Source organism: Achroia grisella, unplaced genomic scaffold (assembly GCF_030625045.1).
Source record: "Achroia grisella isolate CSIRO2021 unplaced genomic scaffold, CSIRO_AGI_Agris_v1 utg474, whole genome shotgun sequence".
NCBI lineage: Eukaryota > Metazoa > Arthropoda > Insecta > Lepidoptera > Pyralidae > Achroia > Achroia grisella.
Window position 1 is genome coordinate 3,008,837 of NW_026712878.1, and position 17,579 is coordinate 3,026,415.

The following is a 17,579-nucleotide window of genomic DNA, read 5'->3' on the forward strand; positions in this document are numbered from 1 at the left end:
AATAATACTATAATTATATACAGGAGCCTACACAAGTTCTGGAAAATGTGTTTGCGTAATTTGGATTTGAATGTGAATTTTGAAGAGCTGGACCTTTTAAAAATGTCAAGTAATTTAACATTAACTCGTTCCAGTGTTTAATGGCAAAATGTAAACTTTGAAAGATTTAGAAATAAATATTACGATGAGTTTTAATAAATTTATATAATACTTTTCATTATTTCACTTTTATTTATTTATTTCCAGGAAACGTGGAGAAGTACAATTCCTAAAAGACGGACGAAGGTTACGATAAGAGATAAATCCCCATGAAAATGAAATTTGGTATTAAGATACTCGGGAGAGTTAGGATCGTATAGTAATGAATAAAATAAATTTACACAAGAGACGAACAATTCTTCGTTGGCGGATTGGAAGCCAATTAAGCTGAGAGCGGTATAAAGAGATATGGTCGTACTTACGGAGACCGAAAATAAAACGTATGCAATTATTGAGAAGACGATCCAATTTGTTTAAAAGGTCCTCATTCATGTCCGAGCAGCACACATCTGCATAATCAATAATGGGTAGTACCAGGGACTGAATAAGTAAGATCTTAGTACTGGTAGGAAGGAAATTTTTAAACCGGTATAAATTGCGCAAGGTGTACGTAACTTTACGACTGACCTCATTGACGTGATTATTCCAGCTAAGGGTGGTATCAATCGTGAGACCAAGGTCTTTGACATGCGTGCAGTAAGGAATAGACATTTTATTAAAAATTATCGGAGGAACAGACGTCAGGCTCGTTTTGCCGAGTTGTCTCGAGCTTCCCAAAATGATTGCTTGGCATTTGCTAGGATTGACAGTCACCCCGAACCTAACCGCCCAGTCCTCAATATAGGCAAGAGCATCGTTTAATCGACTTACAGCTTCGGATATTCGTTTTTTTTTTAGTATCTAACAAGTATTATATATTTTTGATTAAATGTCCGAACATGGCACTGTAAATCGTCTGCGTAAAGATGGTAAGAGCACTTGAGATCATTAGTGAGGAAGTTAATAAAAATATTTTATATTACTGGGATGGCAAATCATAGCCAAGGAACATAATACCTATTCTAGTAGTGCTCAATATTTTTTATCTATGTAATTAGTTACACTACAAGCGGTTTCGTGCCGTTTTAAGTGATTATCTCACATACAAACAAATACAATCAACCGTAACCAGGTCATCTGCACTCCTCAAGGAGGGTGTAGTAGAGGCCGTAGAGAATACCCTTTTACTCCGCCTTAACTTTGATGGCGTCTATCGCCCCAGGGCACTGGATAGAATATATATTTATTTTACTCTTTGATAGACTGTCTTAGCTGATCTTGTAATATGTTATTGCTCTCTGTTGGAAAGTTGTTCTGAGACAATATAAACTTGTAATTTATTAACATGGATGTCGCCTCGCACAGATTAGATGATATATCTGACTCGAAATTTTGGACGAACTTTCTTATTCATTTTTTAAAGTAGTAAGAAATATTTATTTTGGTAATTATGAAAATATACTTAAATACCACACCATTTTCATAAAAACATAAATAAAATTGGTATATATGCGTGAACCGGACCGTCGACGTCGTAGTTTGACGTTGACATAATGACATTTGTTTGATTCCATTTGACAATTTTGACACATCATGATTTCTCCTCAGTAACATTTCTATGTCGGAGTTAAAGTATTTCAATATTTTATCATCGTAAACGCTACCGGCACTATAAAGTTCCGTATACTTTAAATCACTTTTGCACAAATTATATTTCCTTATTAGCACCGCTGCTAATACCATTCCGTTAGAAATAGGAACGTTGGAAGTTTCCCACTCACAAATAGTTATTGTTTGCTGTAATAAATTACGGAATTAGTTATTAAAATGACTGAATGTTCTTCTGACGAACCAAGTTCTACCAGAAAGGATTTCATCTGCGGGGTTGTTGAAGGTTTGAAATTCTAGAGACTTTATTTGACTCACTCGCTATTTCTACACTTTCACACAAATCTCATATAGTACATGTATCTATAAAAGCTAAGTTTATAAAGTGAATGACCTAAGCTCATTTATTACAGGCTTTTACGGACGACCATGGACCACAGAACAAAGGAAAGATCTATTTCAGAAGTGAGTACACTATTACTTGCTATTTATTTATTTAGAAAATAATTTTGTTTTGATTTTTACAATTTTGGAAAATTTATTTGTTCTAAAACTATTTACAAGATTTATGTTTACTCTTATCAATAATGCATGTTTGTTTAATGCATTGTTGCTATTGATGTATATAGTATACATATTGCTAAACTGTGTATAGTACATTCATCCCTGCCTACTATTATATTGGATTATACAAATTCCTATTAGAAATTCTTCAATGTTTGGTGTTAGTATGTATGGACCATTGAAACCTGTAATCACATTAGATGAAGGAATGTGGTATTTTAAATGATATGATGTTTTGACCAAAACTTAGCCCAGCCGTCTATACAGCTCAGCCAAGTTTTGGTCAAAACATATCATAAACACATAAATACTGAACAATATCAGAAATGATATTGATATTTTTGATTGCAGTCTGCCGAAGATCACCAAGTTTTCAAAAGTATCAAATTTTTTTACATGTTTATATTATGTAATAAAATATGTTATGTTATAAATTGATGTATATATGAATGTATACTGTACTAAGTTGCAACACCGATTTGGATATACTGTAATGGTGTTGTAATATTGAAATGAATAAATAAATAAATAAAATAAAATATTTAGGTTTTACCATTGATATGAAAGAATAACAAACCAGGGGGATAAAAACTTGTTTTTATTTTCTCCAATTGTTTCTTATGATTAAAAAAATTAAAACAAATAATTCATACTCTATGCAAATAACAAACAGTCTTTCTATATGGAAGATTGATGCAACTTTTCACTCAACAGAAAAAAAAACACTTAAAAGTAATGTAAATATAAGTAATATTATGTTAATAGAATTATTAAAATTATTTTAGATTGAAAAAATGGGGCATGGACATGTATGTCTATGCTCCGAAAGATGATTATAAACACCGAGCTTACTGGAGGGAACTGTACACCGTGGAAGAGGCTGAGCATTTGACATCTCTCATCTCCGCTGCCAAGTCAAAGGGCATTATATTCTGTTATGCATTGTCACCAGGCCTGGATATAACATACAGCAGCCAGAAGGAGATTACCACTTTGAAGAGAAAACTGGAACAGGTGTGTATGTTTTGGTTTATATTTAGGTGTATAATTCATGTAAATTAATTGAAATATACCGAAACCAGGCCAAGCCGCTAGCTTCTAGTGGTCGTCCAGTTGTCGAAAGTGGTAATCTACCACTTTTTCGTTCGTTACCAGTTTTCATCAAAGTGGTAGATACCACTTAGAAGAGAAAACTAGAATAGGTTGTTTTGGTTTATCCACAATCATAATTGAAATATCCAATTCATGCAGTTTCTCATGATGTGAATTAGGCTTTCGTTAAGTTTTTCCATAGATATCTTTAACTATACTAGATAGATACATAGATAACTTTTTAAATGAAATATTTTATAAAAGAAATCATAAAGTACATTTTGAACTTAATAGTAAAAAAGGCTATTATTATTATAACTAAAATATGGGATGAGAGCAGTCTGACTTGGTTTGGAGGCGTAACAAAATTATAACTAATTCCATAGATAACACTCTCATTCAAATTCAAATTTAAAAAGAATTATTTATTTATGACTGCTGCTTATGAACATTATGAATGAGTATTTTTTTGTAATTTAATTTATTTAAATATTTTTTTTGTAAGAATTAATGTCTCTAATACTTTGAACAGGTGTCACAGTTTGGCTGCACATGTTTTGCTCTGCTATTCGATGATATTGAACCAGAGATGAGTGAAGCTGACAAACAGATATTCCAGAGCTTTGCCCATGCACAAGTAAGTTTTTCAATACCATTTTGTTTTTTTATATATACATATTTTATATTGACAAAAGTAATAATTTAAAAAAAATGTATAATATTAAATATGTAATTAATCAGAATCATTAAGAACACTTGGTGTCACTATTCATTTTAAACATCTTTTTCATAAGTTTGTCAACATGTAATAATTCTAATAATCTATTGTAATAGTGCCACTTTCTCTTTTGCTATATTTTTAACTTGAAAACAAGTGTGTAACATAATAAGGAACTTCAAATATACAGAATTTTATAAATATTAAATCTGAAGTGCACCTTCACCATAAAATCTATCCGCTAACTCTTTGTTAAAAAGTGTTCAACATTTTACTATTAAAATGTCCTATCATTTTCTTTCACATTAAGAAAATAATTTGAAAGGAAAATAAAAGTGAATTTAATAACAGATATAGTATTATGTTTAATTTTTATAAGTAATAAACTGTGACGATTCATACAACGCCATGTAGTGTCACACTAAGGAAAGCTTGTGTGATGATATTTTATTACATAATACACATAGATAAACTAATAATACAAACATTATCATGAATACAAATGTTGTTACCATGTGAAGTATTGAAACCGCGACCAACAACATAGTGTTTTAAACCGATAGACCATTGAGGCCGTAAAATTCATACACCCAACTTGGTTACTATGCATATAATCAGGTAAGTTAAGTATTAATAGCGTAGGTCTGTGATAGGAACGTTCTTATATCCCACCAGGTGTCAGTGACCAATGAGATCCACCAGCACCTCGGCTGTCCGAGGTTCCTACTGTGTCCGACCCAGTACTGCTCGACGCGTGCCGTGCCCACTGTCAACAGCTCAGAGTACCTCAACACCCTCGGCACCAAGCTGTCACAACAGATTGACATCATGTGGACAGGTATAAGGTTTATTTTTACTGACAAAAAACCTTAGCATGTGTAATTAGGCGTCTTCTAATCAAATTTATGGGGTATTAAAGGTATTGTTAGTAATGTTGGACTGTCGACCCCATGACCATGTACCATGTCAGGTTACCTTCCACGCTGAATCCCTTGGTAATCATTGTGAAAAATTTCTGGTCAATTTGTTATACAAATACCCTAATAGGAATCGAACCTGCGACCCGCGAGTAGTAAGAAGGATCCAGGGATTTCTAAACAAGTTTTAAGTATATAATTCATGTAAATTAATTGAAATATACCGAAACCAGGCCAGGCTGCTAGCTTTTATTAAATCCAGTGGTCGCCCGATTGACGAAATTCAACCATAATTAATTTAACATTCTTTAAGACTATAGACAAATAATATTAAAAATAAACAATATTAATCTATTCTCCATTTGACCACAGACTTCAATAAACAAAAGAGTATGTATACGTGTGTGTGTGTCAGATACATGGTAGTGTATATAATGTCTTTTTAGGGATCTAATATATTCAAAATTTAAAAAAATATTAGCATTCTATATTTCTTCTCTATATATATAAACTATAAGTGTGCGAAATTTAATTTAGTTTTCGTAAAAAGGGCAAAGTTTTTGCTTCACGTATTAATATATATATATATATATAAACACATGTAAGCAAATCACGTTTATGTACGGACAACAATGCAAACATTACGTATGTAATAAATATCAGCGTGTTAACGAACTTGGCGTCAAGTTTTCCATGCATGAGTCAATGGTGTGATGACGTTGGTATCGTCATTGTGTGACGACATGCTATGTGGTAATTAAACCCATCAATGTTTTAAACTTTTTTCGCCGTTATTTATAACCAGCAGTAACCCGTAGACGATGAATGACGTATTTCCATACGAACTTTCAGCCCCTATTATACACTGTAATTATTTATACCCTATTATACACTATTATATATACTGTACTTATTTATATAAAAAAAACATCTATTAAAAAGAGCAACACATTTATTTATATTTAACTTGTGATGAATCTGCATTCCGAATGACTTCGTCCGCATGACTATTCAAGATGATGAATGATTTTCCATACAAACTTTCATCTACCATTTTATTTTACCCCCTTAATGGTACAATTTTTACAAACTTTGATAGCTACATTTATTTATATTTAATTAACAGCCTAAAAAATAAGTTTCAAGCTTAACTTAACTTAACTTCGATACTTTCATACAATGTTTGATCTTCCCTTTCAACTTACAATCATTTTTTCGCATTGTATATTAGCCAAGACAGCCAAGCCAGTGAAATCGGTATTATCTGTATAAAATCGTAAGTAGTTTTCTAGGGAGACCCGCATGGAGGTCAACCTGACATGGTACACTACTAGCAATGGGCTTATTAATCCACATTACTAATAATCTTCTTTTCCCCTTTAGTAAACGATTCCTGGTTGAGTTCCATTTTTGGAATTTACTCGTGATTTTTTTTTACCAAATAGGTGGCAAACAAGCATACGACCCATCTGATGGTAAACGGTTACCGCAGCCGATGGATGCCTGAAATACCAGGGGTGTCACATACGCGTTGCCGACCCTTAAGAAACCTTTATATACCCTTCTTGAAAAACCCCATGCTGTAGTCTCTAAAGAAATCCTCGACAGGTAGTTCATTCCACAATCTAAGTGTACGCGGGAGGAAGCTCCTCTGAAACCGCACTGTCCGAGACCACTTAGGTTCTAGCGTGTGTGGGGATGAATTCCCTGTCGATCCACATCGAATAGCAAGGATGAGGCGTCCCAAATTTAGTGCTCTGAAATTTTATAAAAAAACACTGAATTAATTAAATACTTAACATTATTGCAGGTCCAAAAGTCATATCCAAAACCCTGACTACGGAATGTATAGAGGAGATAACACAAGTACTGAGGCGACCGCCGGTCATCTGGGACAACCTCCACGCCAACGATTACGACCAGAAAAGGATCTTTTTGGGTATACAATAGAGTTTAATATAAAATAAATATGCACTATTAATATATAATGTCTAGTATTACCACAATAAATATAGTCTTAAAAGTCTTTGAAAAGTCCGAGCGAAAAGTGAAGGGTTTTACGAGGAAAATTGTAATAAAAGAATTTTACGTCTTTACAGAACAACTATTATATTTAGACAGCTTTTGTGACATCCTTTTAAAAAACAAAAAACAAATTAATTTCTTCTTTTTTACACTCTCATCTAATTTTCACACGCTTGAGAATTATTTCTATAACTTCAGTACATGATAAAATGAATAATATACGAAACTAACTTAACAAGTACTTCGCCTTAACAGAGAGAATTTATGTTTATCAAACTTTATTTTATTTAAGGCTTTTGTGACATCCTTTTAAAAATCAAAAAACAAATTAATTTCTTCTTTTTTACAAAAAGTACTAGAAATATAAGTTTCAGAAGAGAATTAAAAAAAAATACACTATACAAATAATTAATTATATTTTTTCACTGGATAATCCTCACGGCGTCGTTTAATACAAAGCAGAGCTTGTTTTATGGGTACTATTTTTTTTATTGCGGGGTTTGGGCTATTGTCAGGTGCTTGGACCTGTAGTACTGCGACTTACATAGATCTATTGTGCTCGCCCTTTTTCAGAGTTCGCTACCTAGACCCGTCAGCGACAAGAATTGAAGGATATTCTTATGAGCAATGGTTTTTATCTCCTCAGGATAGTATATTTTTCCAAAGGAGATATTTCGTTTATGCAGGAGTGGGCTACAGCCATGTAGTGACTTTTCCTCTTCCAATTAACAAAATCTGCAAATCGTTGTTGAGTACAAACTGTAAACTGCACAAATGTTCGCCTTATGATCTAAAGTGTGCAAATACAGGTCCATACTGTGGCCGGTCGCCGGAACTGATCCCGCTACTCCGCGGCGTGCTGACGAACCCCAACTGCGAGTACAACGCGAACATGATCCCAATATGGACGCTCGCGCACTGGGCCAGCTGCAGCTTGGATGCGCCCGCGCACAGTAAGTAGATACCAATAATTAAAAGTAATTTGTATATCTGACACACAAATGGTCCTGATTCTAATATAGCCGACACTGAAAACTATGTCATTTTATACTTTTTATACTATGATGGTGGCAAACCAACTTACGGACTATCAGAAACACTACCGACCTTTGTTGTCGACCCATGGGGTTTTTCAAGAAAAACCCCATGCTGTAGTCTCCCGAGAAAAATATAAAATTAATGCAAAAACCGAATTAATTTTACAGAATTATTTCTGCTCTGTACTTTTATGTCTATACTTTACGATAATTTATTTATTTACATAGTGGAAGCTGTATCGTGGGACATAAAGTTAGAGCGTGAGAGTGAGCAGGGTGTCTGCGATGACGAGGCACCCTTGACGCTCGGCAAACATGTCTACCATCATCGACAGGCTCTAAGGTAATGTATAATCATTTTTATTATTACGTAATATAATTCATACAACTACATACAATTTTATTACAATACATATCCATTAAACCTCAGTGGCCTTATGATTTATCACTGTTGGGCATTTCTAACTATATAATTAATGGTATTAGCGTTTAGGACCTTAATTATAATAATAATAATATTCCTGGACAATACATATACCGCCATTTAATACCAAGCTAAGCAGAGCTTGTGTTATGGGTACTAGACAATTGATATAGATATTTGTTTGGCAATATATACATAACTAGCTGTGCCCGCGGTTTCACCTGAATCAAACCTGCGACCATGGGGAGTAAGGCGGTGTGCAAAACCCCTACACCACCGAGGACCTGAATTTAACATTTTGTAAAAAAGTTACATTAGCATAACCAATTCAGTTTAATGTATTTTTTTAACAAATAGATGAATGGGATAATACAGACATATTGTAACTTTCAGGCATGCTATTAACGAATGGTTACCAGAATTTTCGATACCGAAGACTGCTCAAGGGCCTATTATAAAAGCGCAGCCTTCTGTTCCCGGTAATTATGAAATTTTGATATATTTTTTTAAACATATAATAATTAAGAGCGAACTTATGCCAACACATATATGTAAAATGTGTGCTATAGTTACTAAACAGGATTATAAGTTTTTTCAGTAATTCTATAATTGTATTTGCTTCCTAGTCAGATGTTCGCCATTTTGTAATGATAATTTTAATGAAAGGCGCTAAAATGCGCATGGCTGAAGAACTCTCGTTCTTTATCTACTTACATGCTTATGTTTTCTCTTTTCTGCGTGAAAGCCGATTCCCGCGTGAAGGATTATCATGTCGAATAAATAACTAAATGGTGCACATCTTAATATGGAGCAAAGACATAATTGTATATATAATATATATATAATTTATAAATCTTAAATGTGTCTTTGGACCCACAACGGCCCGAATGAGAGGCCAATTGCGGAAAATGGAGTCCAACCTACAATACAATACATGTGTCTTTGGAAAATAAAATCTATGGAATAACAAATAAAATTTTACAAGAACCTGAAATGAATTGAAATCTCGCGCGAAAGAGCGAATACAAAAAATAAGTATATGTAAAGACACACCACGTCTGCGCGCAGGCTATCCCGCGCGCTTACGTTGATCAATAATAACAGGCGTCAAACCACGTACGATTAAAGGACGGGGCAATTTACGAGCGGACGGCGCGCGCGTTTTATTCTCGTTCTTTTTGTCTATTTTTCTTGCGTGAATGTGTGTATATAAAGGCAGCTATTGATTAATGAATGTATGTTGTACACAGCGCCTCCGGTGCCGATAATCCCGATCATGCCGTCCGTGAACACGTGCATGTCGCTGATGACGGGCACGAGCAACACGTGCACCACCAGTACCGCCGACATGTCGCCCGCCATCCCCACCGTGCACACCAGCCAGCTGCAGGCGCTCGCAGACGTCTGCAGCGCCACGCCAGACCGGCCCATACTCTCCACGGGGGTCAGTACACCGTACACATCATATAATACACACCAGCCAGCTGCAGGCGCTCGCAGAACTCTCTGTAAACATAGCCTAAAATAAACGTGCGAAGGTTTTCATATCCATTGGATCAATATTTAAAAAAATGGTTTCAAAATAATTTGTTTTGTTGCAGATATCTCCCATAGAAACTTTCAATCCGGTATCAAATCCTGTAATGAACTCATTGGTATCACCAACCAAAGTGATACTAAATGAATCAATACCCAACCCAATTATACCGATGGCGAGTTCAAATATATCTCTTCCATCTGAAATACCGGTTTCGACACTACCAGTACCAATACTCGGTATTAAGGTATTAGATGACAATATTGAGAAAGTGGATCAATCAATGAATGAGAAAATTGACGAATCTTTATCCAATGATTCTGTGTTGGAGAGTGCGAGCTTTCTAGAGGATATGAAGAAGGATAAAGAAGAGGATACGATTATTGTGGATGACGTAGAAGGAGGATCTATTGAGGAGCAACAGAGAAATGGGGATATGAGTATTGGTGGTGAGTTATTTGTTTTTTTTTGCCATAACTATGTATTCAAATGACTGTCGGCTGGATGGTTACCTTGTTAAATAATTATGAGTAATCATAGTACTCTTAGGTACTTAGGTACTCTTAGGTATTTCTAGAGTAGTAATACTCTAAGAGTACTCGGATGATGGGTGAGTATAGTCGTATTTTTAATTATACGAAGCTAACTGACAGTAGCTAATGTCACTTTGTAAAATAATGTTGTCATATTTAAAGTAATAGTGATGCGTTCAGTTCTCGGTCAGATGAATGAACAATGAGTGTGAAGGGTTAATCATTTCAAACTACAAAAGAAATAATAGAAATAATATTATTTCTATTTTACAATAAAATTGTATAAATGCGCTCTGATATAAGTTACTAGTGGTATGTAACTACAATCAGTTTTTTGACGGCTTATTACAAAGCGCGCGGCTACTAGTGCCAACACCCATCAACGTCGCGAGCGATTTTGTTCGTAATTCGGCTTCTAACCTCTGGTCTGAAAGCACGAATGTTTTCTTTTGCTCTCACGCTGTTTTGTTATTGTTTTTGTTAAGTTTTTCTTTATGTTGTGTTTATGGTAATTGTTGGGTATATTGTATATTTGCTATATTGTTTCGTACAAACAATATGGATCCTCAACCAAACACGTCAAGCCAAAGCTTGTCTCCATGAAAGAAGAGACCATGGATTGCTTTAAGCGTTACCGAAAAACTAATGAGACGAAACGTCTACAAACACGTATTTGAGGAGAAAGCTGCTTCACTATTACCTATTGAGGCTCCCGAAAAAAAATAATGTATTTCGAAAACAGCTAACATTTTGGGAATTGGTGTGACCTCAGTCTACAATGTATTAAAAGAATACAAAGAAAATGAACAATTTAAGTCTCCGGAGAAACGTGGACCGAAACACTGTTTCAAAGATAAATTATTAACAATTTTTCAAACAGATTTATGACAATTTTTCAGACAGACGCTAAAAGCGACAATGATTTTTTTATCTCATGATGAATAAATAAGCGAAGTTTTTTATTTTTATTACCTAACTATATTATGTTATATATTGTTATATTTTATACATATATAGTTTCAACTACATGATGTATTGTAAATAGAACAATCTTAAAAGATTCCTCGCAATTTTTTTCTTTATGTTTAAAATACTCGGTATTCAGTATAGGTATATATTATAGGAACACGGTCGTTGAAAACCTGTGCCCGATATCGGCAGTTTGGCACACTAACTATTCACTAGACTAGACAATCGAGGCAATCCCATTAATTCAGGAGTTTTTTCAATTATTCACTTTGTCACAACACTATTTTTATTTCATCAAATACTGACAACACAGTAAACGTCAGTTGACTTCGACTAATTAAAAATACGACTATAGTGTGACTGTACTGCGCTCTTTCTTAAGATAAGAGATCCCTTACCAGCAAAGGTACGATAATAATATGCCTGGACAATTCACACTTTTATTGGGACTAGATGATCTTTATCTAGTCCCAAGCTAAGCCAAACTATGTGTTATGCGTACAAGACAACTTATATAATTACTTGCTTATTTTTTTTTTAAATAAATGCATCTGCAGAAAACACTTACGTTGATGAGAGGTTTCGTTAAGTAATAAATTAGTGCTAGTTGGTAGTTTGTATTCACACATTTCAACTTGAAAAATGTAAACTTATAACGATAATTTAAAAGAGCAACACACAAGTTTCTCGCTCGTTCTTGTGATGAGACAACTTTCCGAATGAGCGATTAAAAAAATAGTTATGACTATTCAAGTGCTTACATTAAGTTTACTCGAATAACGGATTTTGCATTGTATTCTAATTAGATACACCGCAAACATTAAGCCCGAACCGTCCGACGGCGACGGAGGCCGGCCTCGAGCCGCTGGACGTGGACCCGCCGTCGGCCGCCACCGACCCCACCGACCACACCGACCACACCGACCACACCGACCACACCGACCACACCGACCCCATCGACCACACCGACCACACCGACCCCGATGTCATCATGAACGACGGCACCAGCGAGGTATGTTCACTAAACGTTAGCATTCCCGATTTTTATGTCATTGGCATTTATTTATTTCTTCAGAATAACTAAGCTGCCTTTACACGATAATTCTTTCACACGCAATCGAGAGTGTACCTGATTTAACGCGGAAAGCCAGCGAGCGCAATGTGTGATTGTATTTTATGGTATTTTTCTGTAAGCACTCTTTCGCGCATGCACGTATGTTACAAGTCATTTCACTTTCTTTTAAAATCTATCTACTATAATCTATCTACTTTCTTTTAATATCTATCTTCTATTTTATACCATACTATTTATTTTCCAAAGACACGTTTAGGATTTTAAATTATAAATAAATCAATAATCGTCTTTGATCTATAGTCAGATGTCTTCCATTTTGGAATGATAATTAATTATTACAAAAAGGCGCTACAGTACGTACGATTGTCGAACGCGATCTGGCGGCGCGTGCGGTCTTTGTTCACATTTACATGCACATTATTTCCTCAATAATGGCCGATTCACGCGTGAAAGAGCGTACGTCCAATCCAAATATATACGTGAAAGAAGTTGTAGACCGTCGCTAGATGTTACATAATAAGATATACATGTTTCAGAATGGTTCTATGCAGGTGGAACCCAGTAACAGTCCACTTAGTACAGATATGATGGTTGAAACTACCGAACCTTTGGACGGGGCTGAAGAGTAAGTCAACACATAATATTTATTCTTCTAATATATAAAATTCTCGCGTCGCGGTTACATGTTACCATACTTCTCCAAACGGCATTATCTCTTCTGATTCTTATAAAAATTTGGGTAGGTCTGAGAATCATACTATATTTTTCATATCCCTCAATGATATGAGTGCCCCATCCGCCCCTTAATATTTTTTTCTGACAATCAATCATTTATTTGATATATAATTTTCTAAATTGCTAAATTATGGTGATACAAGAAATGTAGAATTGATATGTGTTTGCAGGAGGAATATTGCAGTGGTTGATTTGTTTTAAATTGAAATAAAAATAATATTTTGAATGTATTGTACGTTGATTTTAATAATGACACCACGGAATGTTCGAGGAGTTCAAAATTGTATATAAAAGAACATCGATGTTCTGTGCCTGACGTTCGAAAGTTGAAATTTGAAATTTTATTTTTAAATAAAGTATAAGGCTATTTGCGATCGCAAATATCATGCTTGGTTCTATTTTGACTGTGGAACTTTCATCGTTTATCGATTGATTAATGAAGCCGTAGAAGAGTGAATCCGTAACAAAACATTATACTATTTACTTACGTATTTTTTGTATATATTTATTATACAGAAGACATCCACTATAATATAAATGATATTTATTTTAGTTTCATAGTTTAGTTACAAATTTAGCATTAGGATATTTAATATGGGCATACAAGTTCTAAGGATATAATTCTAACGCCGCAGCGGAGTATTGCCGCAAGGTGGGCAGGTAGGCGAGTGTGACGAGGGTGGAGAATGTGGCGAGGGCGGTGAGGGTGGCGACAGTGGTGACAGCTCCCACTTGCTGTGCGCGGAGGACCTGGTGTTGCTGTGCGACCTGCTGTACCTGCCGTTCGAGCACGGATCGCGCGGGCTGCGGCTTCTGCATGACTTCCACTGGCTTGCTTGCCATGCTGCCAGCGTTCTGCCTCGCCCTGATAAGCCCCAAGAGGTCAGATCACTCTATTTATTCATATTTTTTATATTATTTTTTAAAAATTCAAATATGGAACACGATATTCGAATGTCTTAATTGTGGGTGAGCAGACGAGCGAGTGGATGCGGCGACGGGCGCGGTTCGCGTGGTGGACGAGACGAACGCGGCGGCTGGCCCGCCGCCTGGCAGCCGCCGCCAACGGCGAGCTCACCGCCGAGCTGCAGCCCTACGTCTGGGAGCTGTGCGCCGTACTCGCGCTGCTCGACGGCTTCGTGCGCTGGCTCGGTGCGTACTATCACAATGTCGATCCTAACTGCCGAGCTGCTGTACTATTTTTAGCAAAATCCCTGTAAAATTCTTTTATTACACTTTTAGCCATAATTACACTGAGTTCTATTATTATTTTAGTAATCATTACGTTACTTATGTTTGATTTTGTTTCAGAATTGGGCAAATTTCCTCCAAATATTGCTTCGTACACACAAGGAACTTACACATGTAAGTATATTTTATATTTCAAAGGGCAATTATGCATGCGTTTCTGTCGAGCACTTATTTTAAATGATGACATCGACTGAGAGAGTCAAAATTGTTTATCCGGCTCGATGGACTAGCTTGGAAATGATTGTTCGCATGATGGGTTTTATCGACAGGGTTCTCGAAGGGGTGGCGCGAGGCATTCGAGAGCGGCGCGCAGGAGCCTTGGGTGTTCCGCGGCGGGCTGGCGGCCGACCTGCGCCGCCTGCTGCCCGTGGAGGGCGCCGCGCCCGACCCGCCGCGCGCCCCCGCCGCGCTGCCGCTGCCCCTGCGGCCCTACGCCGCCCGCGACGAACGCGCGGTACTGCTCTCTCTCTCTCTCTCTCTCTGTGTCTCTCTCTAGCGGCGGGCTGGCGGCCGACCTGCGCCGCCTGCTGCCCGTGGAGGGCGCCGCGCCCGACCCGCCGCGCGCCCCCGCCGCGCTGCCGCTGCCCCTGCGGCCCTACGCCGCCCGCGACGAGCGCGCGGTACTGCTCTCTCTCTCTCTCTCTCTCTGTGTCTCTCTCTAGCGGCGGGCTGGCGGCCGACCTGCGTCGCATGCTGCCGTGGAGGGCGCCGCGCCCGATTCGCCTCTCTTTCTCTCTCTCTCTCTCTCTCTCTCTCTCTCTCTCTCTCTCTCTCTCTCTCTCTCTCTCTCTCTCTCTCTCTCTCTCTCTCTCTCTCTCTCTCTCTTCTCTCTCTCTTTTTCCGCAACAATATGCTACATTATGTATATAACACATGTTACCATATTAAAATATCTATAAATATAAATACCTTTGATGGTATTTTTGAGGCTGGGATAATGTTTAGTAACCCTTTCAATTTTTTATTCACAGGTATGCGCCATTTGTCACAAGACATGTCGTGACGGCTCCGACTGCAGTGACCTATTCCCTAGCGATTTACAAACATTACCTGCTGATAGGTAAGCGAATGATTTTCTATATTTAACAATACATTTCTAATGACATAACACATTTTTTTACATGTATGTATTCATGTTTGTATGGAACAAATTATTTGAGTTTAAAATTTTACTTTACAGATTAGTAGTTCCGTTCCTTACGTTAACTCCTGAGTTATGTATGGTGATCGAAGACGACCAGGAATGCCTATTGAGAGATTGCGACAACGCTGATGGCGAAACGAGCGACTGCGGCGTCAAACATGAAAATAGAATTAATGGTACGTAAATAAATTCATCTCAATTCATTGTAAGTGATTATTGGAGTGGTCATTCGTTCTTTCTCCCTTTATTTAAAAAATATACATAACAGGAGTAAATATATAGATTACTTTATTTACAGGAACGAAACCAGAGATAATTGGTTACGCATGCGCAGCTTTGAATAGTAAAGACTTTTACAAAAAGCAGGAGATCGCATGGATACCAGAGATGTGCAACAAATATCCAGAGTCGCTGATGGAGAGAGAGGATCTCAGTCAAGCAGCCAAGGTTTGTAGATTTTACATATCTCATTAATTTTGGCCATATATTTTGTTGTGAATAATGTTATGACAAAAAGGTTATGGCCCAGATCATATGGAATATCATGTATTCAGTTCAAGTTGAGAGATGTTTTTTTTATTTTCTAAATATAATAGCGTCTCTCCTTCCTTGGTTGGCAGGACTGCATCTGGCACTTCCACCAGTTCTCGCGGCTGGAGCGCGCGCCGGAGAGCGTGACGAGGGCGCACCCCGCGCTGCTCACGTGCTGCGTGCTGCCGCCCCCCGCCTGCCGCGACCCCCTCGCGCCCGCCCGCCTGCTCACCTGCCTGCTGGCCGCGCTGCGGGCACACGGTCGGTACACGCTCCCCGCGCTGCTCACGTGCTGCGTGCTGCCGCCCCCCGCCTGCCGCGACCCCCTCGCGCCCGCCCGCCTGCTCACCTGCCTGCTGGCCGCGCTGCGGGCACACGGTCGGTACACGCTCCCCGCTGCCGCCCCCGCCTCGCTCCCCGCGCTGCTCACGTGCTGCGTGCTGCCGCCCCCCGCCTGCCGCGACCCCCTCGCGCCCGCCCGCCTGCTCACCTGCCTGCTGGCCGCGCTGTGGGCACACGGTCGGTACACGAACGCGTTGCTCACGTCTCTCTTGCCACACGGTTCGTATATAATCAAAAGCTGCTGTTCACTACTCCACTTGTCCAATCGCAGAAGGTATGTACACACTTTGAAATAATCGTTGAACATAAGACAGGTATGTTACATAATCATAATTTTAAAGCGTATCTCATTAAAGTAGCAAAGGAGGAGTTACCTGAGTTAGTTCGACTAAAATTTGTAAAGCTATGAATGGAAATAGCTTGACATTTTTGGTACTGATTACTTTTGCTACGCGATCTGTACTTATCTACTCAGTACTATTATCAGTATGATTAAGTTTTGGTAAGTATTAAAATGTAATCGATTACTATCCAGTAATAATACTCTTATAACAAAATGTCAATTTCGATTTGACTTTATGCATGGAAAATCGATATCTGTGTATATGGATGTATACACGGGTATGATACCACGTGTCCACTTGTATTTGCAGGTGCGAGCGGCGTGCACGCGTGTATTAACGCGACGGACCACTACCTGCACCAGTTCTACAGCAAGCTGGGCTTCGTGGAGGTGCACCGCGGCGGCGCGGGCCGCGTGTACCTCGCGCGCTCCTTCTAGCGCCGCGTGCTGCGCCCCCTCCGCCCCCTGCGCCCCTTCCGCCCCCTGCGGCCCCCGCCGGTGGTCCGCGCGCCGCCCCCCCCGCGCGCCCCGCCGCCGCCCCGCCCCCCGCTGCGGCCGCCGCGCCCGGCGGGGCCTGCGGGACCCGCGCGACCCGCCACAAGGAAACACACGCGGAAGCAGAGGTAAAACAAGTGAACATTTGGTATGCAAATCGT

At 38.4% G+C, this 17,579-nt stretch overlaps 1 protein-coding gene across 1 annotated transcript; it reads left to right on the top strand.

Annotated features, from left to right (window-relative positions):
* Positions 1 to 1,798: 1,798 nt before the first annotated feature.
* Positions 1,799 to 17,361, top strand: LOC131845497 (protein O-GlcNAcase). The gene is given in 23 exon segments (XM_059194563.1): positions 1,799 to 1,972; positions 2,100 to 2,151; positions 3,036 to 3,264; positions 3,875 to 3,979; positions 4,736 to 4,898; positions 6,788 to 6,916; positions 7,812 to 7,955; positions 8,268 to 8,382; positions 8,857 to 8,942; positions 9,714 to 9,907; positions 10,065 to 10,449; positions 12,309 to 12,396; positions 12,475 to 12,514; positions 13,114 to 13,206; positions 14,009 to 14,194; positions 14,290 to 14,464; positions 14,624 to 14,677; positions 14,833 to 15,017; positions 15,535 to 15,623; positions 15,744 to 15,883; positions 16,006 to 16,154; positions 16,328 to 16,499; positions 17,234 to 17,361. Coding segments are annotated over 23 exon segments (3,168 nt in total). The 5' UTR covers positions 1,799 to 1,905.
* Positions 17,362 to 17,579: the final 218 nt, after the last annotated feature.